The sequence below is a fragment of the Pecten maximus genome, chromosome 17 (assembly GCF_902652985.1).
Source record: "Pecten maximus chromosome 17, xPecMax1.1, whole genome shotgun sequence".
In the NCBI taxonomy this organism is placed as follows: Eukaryota; Metazoa; Mollusca; class Bivalvia; order Pectinida; family Pectinidae; genus Pecten; species Pecten maximus.
In genome coordinates, this window is record NC_047031.1 from 9,906,767 (window position 1) to 9,924,128 (window position 17,362).

At 39.7% G+C, this 17,362-nt stretch overlaps 1 protein-coding gene across 7 annotated transcripts in view; it reads left to right on the forward strand.

Annotated features, from left to right (window-relative positions):
- Positions 1-17,362, forward strand: part of LOC117315389 (tight junction protein ZO-1-like) — a 125,024-nt gene that overhangs the window by 26,493 nt on the left and 81,169 nt on the right. For 4 of the 7 annotated variants that reach the window (XM_033869541.1, XM_033869544.1, XM_033869542.1 and 1 more), the window contains exon 3: positions 5,144-5,249. In XM_033869541.1, the coding sequence (XP_033725432.1) occupies positions 5,144-5,249 (106 nt within the window). Of the gene's footprint in view, positions 1-5,143; positions 5,250-10,092; positions 10,120-11,572; positions 11,772-17,362 lie in introns of those variants that run through there. The other 3 variants (XM_033869549.1, XM_033869550.1, XM_033869553.1) reach the window with 2 other exon arrangements.

Sequence of the window (17,362 nt, forward strand, 5' to 3'; positions counted from 1 at the left end):
TTAAAGTGTGGATCTAACAACAGGTGTGAAAATCGCAATAGTTATGGTGTGAAAATCACAATAGTTAAGGTGTGAAAATCACAATAGTTAAGGTGTGAAAATCACAATAGTTAAGGTGTGAAAATCACAATAGTTAAAGGTGTGAAAATCACAATAGTTAAGGTGTGAAGCCAACAGCAGGTGTGAAAATCACAATAGTTAAGGTGTGAAAATCACAATAGTTAAGGTGTGAAAATCACAATAGTTAAGGTGTGAAAATCACAATAGTTAAGGTGTGAAAATCACAATAGTTAAGGTGTGAAGCCAACAGCAGGTGTGAAAATCACAATAGTTAAGGTGTGAAAATCACAATAGTTAAGGTGTGAAAATCACAATAGTTAAGGTGTGAAGCTAGCAATAGGTGTGCTAATGGTATTAATATCGGGCCACCATGTTTTTCCGGTTTGGTCGATAAATCAGCTCCAGAGCAGGAACCTAACCCTAGGGTTAATTGATTACCTGAAATAGCCACTAAATAATTAATAGGCTAGAGTTATCATTAACAGCACTTAGTTCAGTGAGATATGGCTATAAGGAGGAACAGATATCATATTGCTAATATCTTCTGAAGTCAGGGATATGTAAGTTCAATGTTCTGGGTCCTAGGATGTGTCTGTCCTTAGTTCTGAGTCCTAACTGATGTGTCTGACCTTAGTTGTGGGTCCTAACTGATGTGTCTGTCCTTAGTTGTTGGTGCTAGGATGTGTCTGTCCTTAGTTGTGGGTCCTAACTGATGTGTCTGTCCTTAGTTGTGGGTCCTAACTGATGTGTCTGTCCTTAGTTGTGGGTCCTAGGATGTGTCTGTCCTTAGTTGTGGGTGCTAACTGATGTGTCTGTCCTTAGTTGTGGGTCCTATGATGTGTCTGTCCTTAGTTGTGGGTCCTAGGATGTGTCTGTCCTTAGTTGTGGGTGCTAACTGATGTGTCTGTCCTTAGTTGTGGGTACGAGGATGTGTCTGTCCTTAGTTATGGGTCCTAACTGATGTGTCTGTCCTTAGTTGTGGGTGCTAACTGATGTGTCTGTCCTTAGTTGTGAGTCCTAACTGATGTGTCTGTCCTTAGTTGTGGGTACGAGGATGTGTCTGTCCTTAGTTGTGGGTGCTAACTGATGTGTCTGTCCTTAGTTGTGGGTCCTAGGATGTGTCTGTCCTTAGTTGTGGGTACGAGGATGTGTCTGTCCTTAGTTGTGGGTGCTAACTGATGTGTCTGTCCTTAGTTGTGGGTCCTAGGATGTGTCTGTCCTTAGTTGTGGGTGCTAACTGATGTGTCTGTCCTTAGTTGTGGGTCCTAGGATGTGTCTGTCCTTAGTTGTGGGTGCTAACTGATGTGTCTGTCCTTAGTTGTGGGTCCTAGGATGTGTCTGTCCTTAGTTGTGGGTCCTAACTGATGTGTCTGTCCTTAGTTCTGAGTCCTAACTGATGTGTCTGTCCTTAGTTGTGGGTCCTAGGATGTGTCTGTCCTTAGTTGTGGGTCCTAACTGATGTGTCTGTCGTTAGTTATGGGTGCTAACTGATATGTCTGTCCTTAGTTGTGGGTCCTAGGATGTGTCTGTCCTTAGTTGTGGGTCCTAACTGATGTGTCTGTCCTTAGTTGTGGGTCCTAGGATGTGTCTGTCGTTAGTTGTGGGTGCTAACTGATGTGTCTGTCCTTAGTTGTGGGTCCTAGGATGTGTCTGTCGTTAGTTGTGGGTCCTAACTGATGTGTCTGTCCTTAGTTCTGAGTCCTAACTGATGTGTCTGTCCTTAGTTGTGGGTCCTAGGATGTGTCTGTCCTTAGTTGTGGGTCCTAGGATGTGTCTGTCGTTAGTTGTGGGTCCTAACTGATATGTCTGTCCTTAGTTGTGGGTCCTAACTGATGTGTCTGTCCTTAGTTGTGGGTCCTAACTGATGTGTCTGTCCTTAGTTGTGGGTCCTAGGATGTGTCTGTCCTTAGTTGTGGGTGCTAACTGATGTGTCTGTCCTTAGTTGTGGGTCCTATGATGTGTCTGTCCTTAGTTGTGGGTCCTAGGATGTGTCTGTCCTTAGTTGTGGGTGCTAACTGATGTGTCTGTCCTTAGTTGTGGGTACGAGGATGTGTCTGTCCTTAGTTATGGGTCCTAACTGATGTGTCTGTCCTTAGTTGTGGGTGCTAACTGATGTGTCTGTCCTTAGTTGTGAGTCCTAACTGATGTGTCTGTCCTTAGTTGTGGGTACGAGGATGTGTCTGTCCTTAGTTGTGGGTGCTAACTGATGTGTCTGTCCTTAGTTGTGGGTCCTAGGATGTGTCTGTCCTTAGTTGTGGGTCCTAGGATGTGTCTGTCCTTAGTTGTGGGTGCTAACTGATGTGTCTGTCCTTAGTTGTGGGTCCTAGGATGTGTCTGTCCTTAGTTGTGGGTGCTAACTGATGTGTCTGTCCTTAGTTGTGGGTCCTAGGATGTGTCTGTCCTTAGTTGTGGGTGCTAACTGATGTGTCTGTCCTTAGTTGTGGGTCCTAGGATGTGTCTGTCCTTAGTTGTGGGTCCTAACTGATGTGTCTGTCCTTAGTTCTGAGTCCTAACTGATGTGTCTGTCCTTAGTTGTGGGTCCTAGGATGTGTCTGTCCTTAGTTGTGGGTCCTAACTGATGTGTCTGTCGTTAGTTATGGGTGCTAACTGATATGTCTGTCCTTAGTTGTGGGTCCTAGGATGTGTCTGTCCTTAGTTGTGGGTCCTAACTGATGTGTCTGTCCTTAGTTGTGGGTCCTAGGATGTGTCTGTCGTTAGTTGTGGGTGCTAACTGATGTGTCTGTCCTTAGTTGTGGGTCCTAGGATGTGTCTGTCGTTAGTTGTGGGTCCTAACTGATGTGTCTGTCCTTAGTTCTGAGTCCTAACTGATGTGTCTGTCCTTAGTTGTGGGTCCTAGGATGTGTCTGTCCTTAGTTGTGGGTCCTAACTGATGTGTCTGTCGTTAGTTATGGGTGCTAACTGATATGTCTGTCCTTAGTTGTGGGTGCTAACTGATGTGTGTGTCCTTAGTTGTGTGTCCTAACTGATGTGTCTGTCCTTAGTTGTGGGTCCTAACTGATGTGTCTGTCCTTAGTTGTGGGTCCTAACTGATGTGTCTGTCCTTAGTTGTGGGTCCTAACTGATGTGTCTGTCGTTAGTTGTGGGTCCTAACTGATGTGTCTGTCCTGAGTTCTGAGTCCTAACTGATGTGTCTGTCCTTAGTTGTGGGTCCTAGGATGTGTCTGTCCTTAGTTGTGGGTCCTAACTGATGTGTCTGTCCTTAGTTGTGAGTCCTAACTGATGTGTCTGTCCTTAGTTGTGGGTCCTAGGATATGTCTGTCCTTAGTTGTGGGTCCTAACTGATGTGTCTGTCCTTAGTTGTGAGTCCTAACTGATGTGTCTGTCCTTCGTTAGGTTACTGCCATCTAAATAAGCTGTTAATTTTAAAAAATGTGAATATCTGAAAATAAAGTTAAACATTTCTCATGATCAGTTTTAATCTATTACTAATGTATAAATCTTTTTTATGTATAAATCAACCCTGATTTTCAGGAAAGCATAGATCTCATATAAGAGTTTAAAATCTTGTGTTTCTAGATATGTGTTGGTTGCATCATATTAAATAGTATCTATAGTAGTCTATGTGAAACGATATACCAAATACATCAAGCTATCTATCATTGGGAAGCTGCCATGAAATTTTTTTGATAAAAGTAAAAATTTGGCAGGGAATATATCTAGAGTCTTAAATTTGTATTATATCTTAAAGTATAAAAGAGGCTTGATTTTGTTTTGATTTAAATAATGAACCTAGTGTGAAAAAAAATTGATCTGTAAATGTAGTGAGTTATTGATGTACGATGTTCCACGTCTGTCTGTGATTAAATACCACACCACCGGTTATAGAACCCATTAAAAAATCTGTGTTATGGTCCTTAACTCATGGTAATTAATAAGTAAACAAGATAATAAGTTAATTAGATACAGGTGCAAACATGCTCAGGTACTCATCTATAGCAGTGTTTTTGTGTCAGTTGAAAGATTGAGAATCGACTTCCATATGGTGACAATTCCTGGGACAATATACAGGAATTTCAAACCTTGCAGGAAACCTTTACAGGTTTGACTGTTGGAGATTTAGAGGATGTTCCATTGGATGTTTGAGAGTTAATATTGTGACAGATACAACATTTTGTATTTGTGTTGGATGAGTGTTGACAAGATGGCTTTCATCACATCCATTGTGTGTTAGTTGTACTGGATTTTACAGGTTTTTATTGGGTCTCTTGTTTATAAATGGATTGATGTTGACAAGTAGAAGTTTATAATTCCACTGTTGTTCCTGGTATTGTGTTGCTGTAATAGTTAAAGGTTATAGGAGATGTACAGTAATCAGAAAGAAATGGTGATACTTTAACCCATCTAGATATCACAGAAATGATACCATCATTAACTGCTGAAATATTGACCATACAGTTGATTCCCAATCCCTAAGAGTGTCAAATTTGATTGATGACTAAATTTTGTGGATTGGTGGATTTCACTTGTATTGCCATTCATGAACAGGAAGTGACATCACTACACATGAACAGGAAGTGACATCACTACACATGAACAGGAAGTGATATCACTACACATGAACAGGAAATGACGTCACTACACATAACTTTAATAATTTTACAACAGGAAGTGACATTACTTTATCTTTACAACAGGAAGTGACATTACTTCAATGTTACAACAGGAAGTGACATTACTTTATCTTTACAACAGGAAGTGTCATTACTTTATCTTTACAACTGGAAGTGACATTACTTTATCTTTACAACAGGAAGTGACATCACTTTAGCTTTACAACAGGAAGTGACATTACTTTATCTTTACAACAGGAAGTGACATTACTTTATCTTTACAACAGGAAGTGACATCACTTTAGCTTTACAACAGGAAGTGACATCACTGTAACTTTATGTAAGGAACTAAAGGGCATCACATGGAAATGATGTGAGATATATTTAATATTTTACATTGTATTATACAACAGAAATTCATTTACAGCAGAATAAAGTGACAGGACCAATAAATAATTCAAATAGTTTTGAAAAAGTGGCATCATGTTCACAAAGCACTTCCTTTTTTTCAGTAAAAACGACCCAAACAGTCCTGCAGCAGAGAGACGGGCAAAGTCACCAAGTCGGCGGGCAAAAGAAAAGATAAAGGAAATGGAAAGTGACACTGAACTGGATGAGGTAAGTCAGAGTAGAGTTTAGTTGTGTTTAGATTGGGGCTGCGGTGGCCGAGTGGTTAAGGTGTCCCTGACACTTTATCACTAGCCCTCAACTTCTGGATCTCAAGTTTGAAACCCACGTGGGACAGTTGCCAGGTATTGACCATAGGACGATGGTTTTTGTCCGGGTACTCCGGCTTTCCTCCACCTCCAAAACCTGGCATGTCCTTAAATGACCCTGGCTGTTAATAGGACGTTTAACAAAATAAACCAAAAGTGTTTAGATTTAATTGTCTGCTTTACCTGTGTACAATTTTCCCAATCAATCAGAAATTATTTCAGATTTTGTTGACTTATAGAAGGTATGAAGCTAGCAGCGAAACCTTCAGCCGTGATTTTCATGGCAATTCCTATCAGGTATCAACATAGAATTAATCTGTACTTGATATCATTTCCCACTAGTAAGGTGACTCTTTAACTTGTTACACTCACTCCTTTACAAAGTCTTAACCCCAAAGACAACCACAAACTCATGTGAGTGTTACTTTGAAAATGCTGGGAAACCACAAATCTGCGAGGAAATGCACAATTCTCGCAGGTGACCCAGTACATTCACTTTTGATGACATAAGTCGCCGATGACTTCTAAAAAGTTGTTTTTATTGATATGCTATACATATACCTCTTTCAAGTATTGCTATCTCGAATCTTACTTCAGTTGAGATTTTTATATGATTATTGAACCAGGAATTTACTGTTATGATACTGTATACAGACAAATCGTGTCTGTCAGTATGTCGATTCTGATGTTTACGGAGGTGGTGTATCAACCAACATCTCCCATCTCTTTGATATCTCTATCACAGGTAACATGTGACATGGTGGAAAGTAGAACGGTCGTACATGACTGGAGCTAGAGATTACTGGGATTATAATCAAGTATGGTCTGCCCCTTAATGACTTGTGTTCCTATGTGTCAAAGTTACATCCTATTGTACCTGTTGGAATTAATTCACGAGATTATATAGTTAATCCTGATAGGAAAACAAACCTCAAATATTGTCATCGTCAGAAAACAAACCTCAAATATTGTCACTGTCAGAAAACAAACCTCAAATATTGTCATCGTCAGAAAACAAACCTCAGATATTGTCACTGTCAGAAAACAAACCTCAAATATTGTCATCGTCAGAAAACAAACCTCAGATATTGTCATCGTCAGAAAACAAACCTCAGATATTGTCATCGTCAGAAAACAAACCTCAAATATTGTCATCGTCAGAAAACAAACCTCAAATATTGTCATCGTCAGAAAACAAACCTCAAATATTGTCGGCGTCAGTTTGTATCATTACCGTTTTAGCTCGCCTGGGCCTAAGGTGAGCAATACAGGTCCATTGGACCTCTTTTTTAAGTACTTAAGACTTAAGGAAACAGTCTATGTCTGATGACTTAAGATAAATTACTGGATGGTTTTCTGACAATAAGTTCTGTAGATAAGATAAATTACTGGATGGTTTTCTGACAATAAGTTCTGTAGATAAGATAAATTACTGGATGGTTTTCTGACAATAAGTTCTGTAGATGAGTTTGGTATTTTTTTTCAATATAATTGAATCCTTTTGATCCATTTTTAGGTCACCTGAGACAAAGTCTCAAGTGACCTATTCTAATCCCCTTTTGTCCGTCGTCGTGCGTCGTGCGTCGTGCGTCGTCCGTCGTCCGTCGTGCGTCGTCCGTCGTCCGTCGTGCGTCCGTAAACAATTTACATTTTCGACTTCTTCTCCAAAACCCACAAACCAAATTCTATGAAATTTAGCAGGAAGCTTCTATGGCTAAAGTTCAACCAAAATTGTAAATTATATGGTCCCCACCCCCCAGGGGCCTGAGGGGTGGGGCCAAAAAGGGTCAAATTGACTAAAACTTCAAAAATCTTCTTCTCTACTCTCAGATATGCTGGAATCAAACACTCTTCATAGATGGAAGGGCCTTAAGGTGCTTTACCAAAATTGTAAATTTCATGACCCAGGGGTTTCACGTTTGCCTCTGGGGAGGGGCTATACTTTACTATAGTTTATGTAGGGAAATCACATTTTTGACTTTAATTTATTTTATTTCTATTGGAATTCATTCTAATTTTGTAAACATTGTCAGCATGGGATGACACTTTGATGGCATGCACATGTTGGCCATGACTGACCCCCAGGGGCTGATGGGCGGGGCTAAAAAGGGCCAAATTGACTGAAATTTCAAAAATCTTCTTCTCTACTCTTAGATATGCTGGAATCAAACACTCTTCATAGATGGAAGGGTCTTAAGGTGCTTTACCAAAATTGTAAATTTCATGACCCAGGGGTTTCACATTTGCCCCTGGGGAGGGGCTAAACTTTACTATAGTTTATATAGGGAAATCACATTTTTGACTTTAATTTATTTTATTTCTATTGGAATTCATTCTAATTTTTGTAAACATTGTCAGCATGGGATGACAGTTTGATGGCATGCACATGTTGGCCCTGACTGACCCCCAGGGGCTGATGGGCGGGGCTAAAAAGGGCCAAATTGACTGAAATTTCACAAATCTTCTTCTCTACTCTCAGATATCATAGAATCAAATACACTTCATAGATGGCTCGGTTTGAAGGTTCTTTACCAAAATTGTGAATTTCATGACCCTGGGGTCTCAAGTTTGCCCCTGGGGCGGGGCTAAACTTTACTATAGTTTATATAGGGAAATAACATTTTTGACTTTTATTTGTTTTATTTCTATTGGAATTCATTCTAATTTTGTAAACATTGTCAGCATGGGATGACAGTTTGATGGCATGCACATGTTGGCCCTGACTGACCCCCAGGGGCTGATGGACGGGGGCTAAAACGGGTCAAATTGACTGAAACTTCAAAAATCTTCTTCTCAAGACTGAAATAAGGTGGAATCAAATACTCTTTATAGTTTGAAGGGTCTTATGGTGCTTTATTGAAATTTTAAATTTCATGACCCGGGGGTCACAAGTTTGCCCCTGGGGAGGGGGTAAATTTTACTATAGTTTATATATGGAAATCACATTTTTGACTGATTTGTTTTGATTTCTATTGGAATTCATTCTGGTTAACATTTTCAGCATGGAATGAAAGTTTGATAATATGCATATGTTGGCCCTGACTGACCCTAGGGGCTGATAGGAGGGGGGGGGGGGGGGGGGGGGGGGGGGCAAAAGCAAAAAGGGTCAATTAAATAAACTGAAATATTTCAAATCTCAGGTGACCGTTAAGGCCCATGGGCCTCTTGTTCTGAATGTCCTTATATGGCTTTTCTAAAGTCTATTCTAAAGAAGCATTTCTAATTCTAGTTTTGATAAAAGGTTTAAAGTGACACAGGTACTCTATGCCTCTTGTTTTTCATTATTAGTGATTGGTCTTCATTGAGATTTGACTATATAATTTATGGGATGATGTTTTACAGAGACGTATGAACATGAGGACAGTTCTACTGGAAATTTGGAATTAAATTATTTCTTATATAATAATGATAATCTGAATTTGGGATCATTTCGCTGAATTACAAGGTATTTAATGTCAAAATGTGCTATATATTTTTGTAAACAATTTACATTACAGATTGTTTACTTTTTTTTTTACACCCCCTTACTGAAAGTGGAATGTTCCAACTTCAAACAACTTGGAAAGACTTATTATAGCTATCAGGGTGGACATAACTTTTAAAATATGAAAAAGGTCGTTTTGAAACGAATCTCTGGCACCAGATAGGAATGTATACGGGTTGTTAGTTTAAGGGTTTAGAAGTCTGTTGGTATAATGATACTCATACAAGAGAGAGAGAGAGACTGATTTAACTGGACATGTATTCATTGGCGGAACATTGACGGCATCAAGTGCTTTATTTTACGTTTCATATACATACACATGTACAATGAAATGTACTTAATGAATGAACGTTCTTCTGTGACATGACATATACAAAGCTGAATCATTTTCTCACTCATGTGAGAATATTTCTGGCACTATATATTCCTTAGAGCAAATTGTTCGAGAGAGTCATTTCACTTCTATATTGAAGATTTGATCTCTACAAGGTTGAGTGAATGTAATTAGGTGATATTTTAAAGTTATTTTGAACAGTTGGTTTTCAATGAATTTTTTAAGGCTACACTTCGCATCGAGGAAAGATCTCTTTGTAAAGAGTCTGGATAATTATTTTCTCATTTTTACCACTTCAACCATTCAGATATTTTTGAGATGAAACGTTGTTGCGTGATAATTTGCCGTAAGTAATTGTTGTTTGCGTGGATTATACTGAGGACAACTGTTAGTACGGATAGAGTGTGATCTGTGATTCTGGATGTCCAACATCATCATCTGTTTCAATGTGGAATTGTAAGGAAACTGATGTGCTGAATAAAAGATTGGAGGTGTTGATTTTGAAAATTTGTGGTGATGTAGATTTCTCATTATGTCAGCAGTCCATGTGAAATTTCAGCATTGACAAATGAAACATTGTACTGACTGATCTCATTCTAAGTTCATCAAATGAAATGTACTACACTTTGGACTGCTGACTTTGGAAATATACTGTTCTTCAATATCAACCAATGAAATTTGCTGTACTATAATATCAACCAATGAAATTTGCTGTACTATAATATCAACCAATGAAATTTGCTGTACTTTAAAATCAACCAATGAAGTTTGCTGTACTATAATATCAACCAATGAAATTTGCTGTACTTTAAAATCAACCAATGAAGTTTGCTGTACTTTAAAATCAACCAATGAAGTTTGCTGTACTTTAATATCAACCAATGAAATGTGATTTTCTAAATGAGTCTCTTCTTATTTAACATGAAGGCTGGATTTAAAAAGATGAATTCCAAGGTAAGTTAGCATGGTGCTCTAATGCATGGTTCCCTGTAAACATAATACATTGTACTGTGATTCTGTTCAACCATTATTTCAACCTCAAATTCACAAATCCATGTTATCTTCATTTTGATTGGTTTAAACCATACTGTTTATATTTAATCTAACCAATCACAGATGCTGTTTTGATATAACTTCACAAATTCACGAACCTCCCCTTCAGACTTCCATATATCTACCATTTTGATTACCAATCTACTATACTATGGCTTTTATCAATTATCAATTCTCAGTGTACTTTCTTTTGATTGATAAGTTTTTAATTCGTAATTGGTATTTCTTATGTCAAATTGTTCAAAACTACTAATTTGAACAGATTTGGTCTAATAAAAACATTTTTAATGAGAAAAATGTGTTAACGGTTCTTGACAAAATTCATTATATTTAAGTGATAAGTTGTGAATTTGGGATTGTATTGTGAGGGATATTTTTGGTTTTGGAATTTTTCATTTGTTGTTTTTGTTTCCCTTTTCATTTTCATGTTTTGTATTTCTATCCCAGTGTTATTTTTGTATTGTGTTCAATATGTAATATATTGATGGAATTGTTATTTACAATATCAATCCTTAATTTCAAAGTTATGTGATGGAGTTACCTCCCTTCTCAACTAAAAATAAATGATAGTTGCAATCTATTGTATGTATCAATACAAGTACAATTTTCTCCCTTTGGAATTTATTTTTATGTATATTTCAACAAAAGTTTTCCTGAATATTGACATTTTTGTCCCTTACCATGAATGCTGTTGTTACAAAATGAGATTGGTTTTGGGTGATAACATTTTAATTTAACATTTATAAGATATTGTTTGAATTTAATATTATGGGATTACACTTTAATACGTTTGCTGCTGCAGCTTTATGACAGAACTTATCAATATGTATAACATTTTCATGTAAAAATTTGGCTTGACCTTTAATTATAACCATTCAAGGTCAATTTAAAACACCACTAAAACCTATTGCTGTTTCATGCTAGTTTAATCTGCATGAAATTAATATGATAAACATTTACTTCTGCATGATCTTATTATCTACTTCACTTATTTAAGTGTATATTACCATACTTATAGGTAAGGGTGAATTTTCAACAAATATGCATGTGGGGTCAAAGTTCAACATACCAATGGTCCTGTAAAACCAATGCTTAATGGTTTAAACATATTGGACTTTTTTGCAGCCAGTTGTGTTGAATATAAATATGTATACATTACCAATAAAATTTAAATGTCAGCAAGCCATTCCTTGTAATGAAAACAGATTTGTGACATAACCTGTGTGAGAAATAGCAAGCGAGTTGTTGATTAAATACCACGTTATGTTGGTTTGTCGGGGTTTCTCCGCCAGACAAAACAATGCTGGAATGTTATGTTACGGGATATAGCACTTTCAAAGCTTCTCTCTGACAAGGACTTGCGACCGATCTGAATAGAGTTAAATTGGAAATGAAGTGTCGGTCATGGCCTGTTGAACGCCAATAGTTAGAGTACTGCCTGAGCCTCCCCATATACAATACTGTCCCATGTTGGTTGGCAGTCTTCTTTGAAATTGCAACTTGGATATGCTCTTGTCATATTGTAAAGGACTTTGAAAATCCCATGTTGACAGGTTAGTGAATATTTTCTTTTGAAAGAAAAACTTTTCTTCGTAAATATCTATAATATGATACTGTAAACTCTATTTTAACGTCTCTATATCATTTTTTTGCCGTTTGTACAATCTTGTGCAGTAGATAGAAAAACTAGGTCAGCTGTATTGTTTACAGGTAAACTGAAATTTGAAATACCTCCTACCTGTTGGGTAACGAACACAGATTTATACTTTTCTGTAAGGGAGAAAAATGTGAAAAGATAAATTTGTCTTTACTTGTTTTTCGTTTACAGCCAGGCAAGGTCGATAGTTTGACATGTGATGTGTAAAAATGTTAATATCCATTCCGAGTCAATGAAGTGTAGAAAGCGTCCAGTGATTGATGGTAAAGCATGTTTGTTTTGCTCCGTTGACTGTAGACATTATCAGTTGTATGACTGATTTGAAAGCAGATTTCTGGAGATGTTTAATTTGCCATTAATTACTGCCAGGTTTTGTTAACATTCTGAGCTGAAGGTTTCTATAGATTCCCAATAACATTCTTGTATTTGTACTTTTACAAAACTCATACTTTAAAAAAGATAAATTTATTTGAAATTCAAGCTATTTTTTTTTACAATGTATTTAAAGAAGACGTAGAAAGATATCCAGAAATTTGAGATGATCAGTCTTGATAAAGATTTATGCTATTTGGTTGTTAAAGGTTTTTCTCTTAGTTTATGAGTTTTTGAGGTGATGCTTTTCTCATAAACAGTGATAGTCTACCCAGATGTGCATCTCCTTACTGTACAGTAAACCTAGGATGGACCGGTGTTCCTTTAGGGTTCTTGAAGTTTATTTTGCTGCTGTAATTGGAATATGACTCTTTAGGCCATACGGCACAGGCATTCTTTCACAGAAGTTTTAGTGTGACTCTTTGGTCGAAGTCTCAATGTGACTCGTTGGGCCATACAGCACAAGCTTACTGTCACAGAAGTGTCAATGTGGTACAGAGTTTTTGTATGTTAAGTGTAATTGATAGCTAGACATTGGGAAAACTGCAAAAACACCTTTGGGGATCTGACATTGTGTGTGTGTTACATGTAAAAATCAACACAGGTAAACACAGTAGGATCTTACTATTTCTGGTAACAGGCCTAGAAATGATATGTGATAGATTAGGGTACAAAACGGATTAAGTGACAAAGTGTCCAGTGGATATTTTCATATATACAGGAATTGTATTACATCTGGAATGTAAAGGAGGGCCGCGGTGGCTGAGTGGTTAAGGTGTCCTGACACTTTATCATTAGCCCTCCACCTCTGGGTTGCGAGTTCGAAACCCACATGGGGCAGTTGCCAGGTACTGACCCTAGGCCGGTGGTTTTTCTCTGGGTACTCCGGCTTTCCTCCAACTCCAAAACGTGTGGCTGTTAAAAGGACATAAAACAAAATAAAGGAATGGAAATGTTGATGATACCACAGTACCTCGAATGTTTCATGTCATAAAGAGAATTAAGAAGAGTAATACTGTATGAGTAAATTACATTACTTATTAACCTTGTCTTTGGTTTAATACAAATTTTCAGGTCTATACAACAATGTATTGACCTCATCTATTGTCTGTATATAACTCACAAGAAACCCTGTGTGTGAGGCAAGAATCTGGTTAATATACAGGCCACTTAGGCCTTTTAAATTGCTGAAAAATTCTCCAAGACACTTTCAAGCTCCTCAGGGTGATGGAATGAACATGGGAGGGATGTTTCTGTAATCCTTACAATGGAAGACTGACAGGATAATCACACTCAGGCAATATTTCTGTCATGGTTTTTGAAGACTTGGTATCTATGTCAGGTGTTCAAAAACCCCTCCTACTTAAAATGGACCCTTCTATGCTTTGATATGGCATTGTCCATTAGAGCTTGGGGGTGGTTATGGGTCATTATTTCCCAACTTTCAGTTTTCAAAGTGGACATGGATATGCTGCCATACTGATAAAGATTTGGATACTACATGGGACAGGATCACTGCCTAGGTCTGGTACGTGGTAACGTGTCTCTTAGTGAGCACTACCAGCCTCCCATGGACATTGTGCTCGAGTGTCTCTTTGAATTATCAGCATTTCTGCATATATATCTGTTCATTCTTGCTAATATTTCAGAATTCCCATGTAGAAAGTTGCAGAATTTCAAGCCTTAGAAATGTACATTTTTATTCTTCCTTTTTTTAAAACAATGCAGTTGAAACAGAAAACTTTCTAAAGGACTAATTGGATTTGAAGAAAATTATGAAATATGATAAACTATATATGTAAGATTGATTCACTTGATAATTTATACCTAAAATCAGTGTCTAACTTTGGGAAGCCTTCCTCCAAAATACCAGTGTATTGCCCTTGTATAACGAGATAATATTATTTTCTAGCTTTGACCGGAAATAAATAGCATTTGTTTACTGTTAGCTATCTACATCACTTTGGTCTTATCAAGTTATATTTTACCTCAATTCTTGAACAGATTGTGTTTGACATCCAGGCAAATAAAAAAAAAATCTTAGAGATAATAAATTGTTTTTGCTCACTCTGTCTGTACAAGCTTGCTCACTCTGTCTGTACAAGCTTGCTCACTCTGTCTGTACGAGCTCTCTCACTCTGTCTGTACGAGCTCTCTCACTCTGTCTGTACAAGCTTGCTCACTCTGACTGTACAAGCTCGCTCACTCTGTCTGTGCGAGCTTGCTCACTCTGTCTGTACAAGCTCGCTCACTCTGTCTGTACAAGCTTGCTCACTCTGTCTGTACAAGCTTGCTCACTCTGACTGTACGAGCTTGCTCACTCTGTCTGTACGAGCTTGCTCACTCTGTCTGTACGAGCTTGCTCACTCTGTCTGTACGAGCTCTCTCACTCTGTGTGTACGAGCTCTCTCACTCTGTCTGTACGAGCTCTCTCACTCTGTCTGTACGAGCTCTCTCACTCTGTCTGTACAAGCTCGCTCACTCTGTCTGTACGAGCTCTCTCACTCTGTCTGTATGAGCTCGCTCACTCTGTCTGTACAAGCTTGCTCACTCTGACTGTATGAGCTCGCTCACTCTGACCGTACGAGCTCGCTCACTCTGTCTGTACGAGCTCGCTCACTCTGTCTGTACAAGCTTGCTCACTCTGACTGTATGAGCTCGCTCACTCTGACCGTACGAGCTTGCTCACTCTGTCTGTACGAGCTTGCTCACTCTGACTGTACGAGCTTGCTCACTCTGTCTGTACGAGCTCTCTCACTCTGTCTGTACGAGCTTGCTCACTCTGACTGTACGAGCTTGCTCACTCTGACTGTACGAGCTCTCTCACTCTGACTGTACAAGCTTGCTCACTCTGTCTGTACGAGCTTGCTCACTCTGTCTGTACGAGCTCTCTCACTCTGTCTGTACGAGCTTGCTCACTGTCTGTACGAGCTTGCTCACTCTGACTGTACGAGCTTGCTCACTCTGTCTGTACGAGCTTGCTCACTCTGTCTGTACGAGCTTGCTCACTCTGTCTGTACAAGCTTGCTCACTCTGTCTGTACGAGCTCTCTCACTCTGTCTGTACGAGCTCTCTCACTCTGTCTGTACGAGCTTGCTCACTCTGACTGTACGAGCTTGCTCACTGTCTGTACGAGCTTGCTCACTCTGACTGTACGAGCTTGCTCACTGTCTGTACGAGCTTGCTCACTCTGTCTGTACAAGCTTGCTCACTCTGACTGTACAAGCTTGCTCACTCTGACTGTACAAGCTTGCTCACTCTGTCTGTACGAGCTTGCTCACTCTGTCTGCACGAGCTCTCTCACTCTGTCTGTACGAGCTTGCTCACTGTCTGTACGAGCTTGCTCACTCTGTCTGTACGAGCTTGCTCACTCTGTCTGTACGAGCTTGCTCACTCTGTCTGTACGAGCTTGCTCACTCTGCGTACGACTGCTCTCTGACTGTAAAGCTCGCTCACTCTGACTGTACAAGCTGCTCACTGTCTGTAGAGCTCCTCACTCTGTCTGTACGAGCTGTCTCACTCTGTACTGTAGATGCTCACTCTGACTGTAGAGCTGTTCACTCTGACTTTGCGCAAATCTGGTTATGTACAGAGCTTGCTACTTCTGTCTGTACGAGTTTGCTCACTCTGTATGTACAAGCTCCGCTCACTCGTCTCGTACAAGCTTGCTCACTCTGTCTGTAAGAGCTCTCTCACTATGTCTGTACGAGCTCTCTCACCTGTTGTACGAGCTTGTCACATGCTTGTACGAGCTCGCTCACTCTGACTGACGAGCTTGCCTCCACTCTGTCTGTATGAGCTCTCTCACTCTGTCTCGTACTAGCTCCTCTATCTGTCTGTTACAAGCTTGTCTTCACTCTGACCCGTCGAGCTTGCCACTCTGACTGTACAAGCTTGCTCACTCTGTCTGTATGAGCTCTCTCACTCTGTCTGTACGAGCTTGCTCACTCTGTCTGTACGAGCTTGCTCACTCTGTCTGTACGAGCTCTCTCACTCTGTCTGTACGAGCTCTCTCACTCTGTCTGTACGAGCTTGCTCACTCTGTCTGTACGAGCTTGCTCACTCTGTCTGTACGAGCTTGCTCACTCTGTCTGTACGAGCTCGCTCACTCTGACTATAGGAGCTCGCTCACTCTGACTGTACAAGCTTGCTCACTCTGTCTGTACGAGCTTGCTCACTCTGACTGTACAAGCTCGCTCACTCTGTCTGTACGAGCTTGCTCACTCTGTCTGTACAATATGCCTTTTCCTAGGATTTACCTATCATAAAAGGTATGTACTGTTTAATTTGGCTTAATCAAGTTTGAGGTTGTTCACTTTCCCTGTGTACAAGCTCATTCACTGACTCTGCTAGCTGGTTCACACTCACTCTGACTGTACGAGCTAGTTCACTCTGACTGTACAAGCTCGCTCACTCTGACTGTACGAGCTAGTTCACTCTGACTGTACGAGCTCACTCACTCTGACTGTACGAGCTCGCTCACTCTGACTTTGTGACGTACCTGTTCCCTGGGGTTGTCTATCCCAACATGTATGTGCTGTTTAATTCGGCCTGATTAGATGCTGAGCTTGTTCACTTTCCCTGTGTACAAGCTCATTCACTGACTCTGCAAGCTGGTTCACACTCACTCTGACTGTAAGAGCTATTTCACTCTGACTGTACGAGCTAGTTCACTCTGACTGTATGAGCTCGCTCACTCTGACTGTACGAGCTAGTTCACTCTGACTGTATGAGCTCACTCTGACTGTATGAGCTAGTTCACTCTGACTGTACAAGCTCACTCTGACTGTACAAGCTAGTTCACTCTGACTGTACGAGCTCGCTCACTCTGATTATAGGAGCTCGCTCACTCTGACCGTACGAGCTCGCTCACTCTGACCGTACGAGCTCGCTCACTCTGACTATAGGAGCTCGCTCACTCTGACCGTACGAGCTCGCTCACTCTTACTTTATGACGTACCTGTTCCCTGGGGTTGTCTATCCCAACATGTATGTGCTGTTTAATTCGGCCTGATTAGATGCTGAGCTTTGTCGGCACCAATTTACCCAGGTGGGACTGAAGTAGATGTTGGTGTCCCTGAATCTAATAGCTTCATTTAGGTCCTCAAGCATATT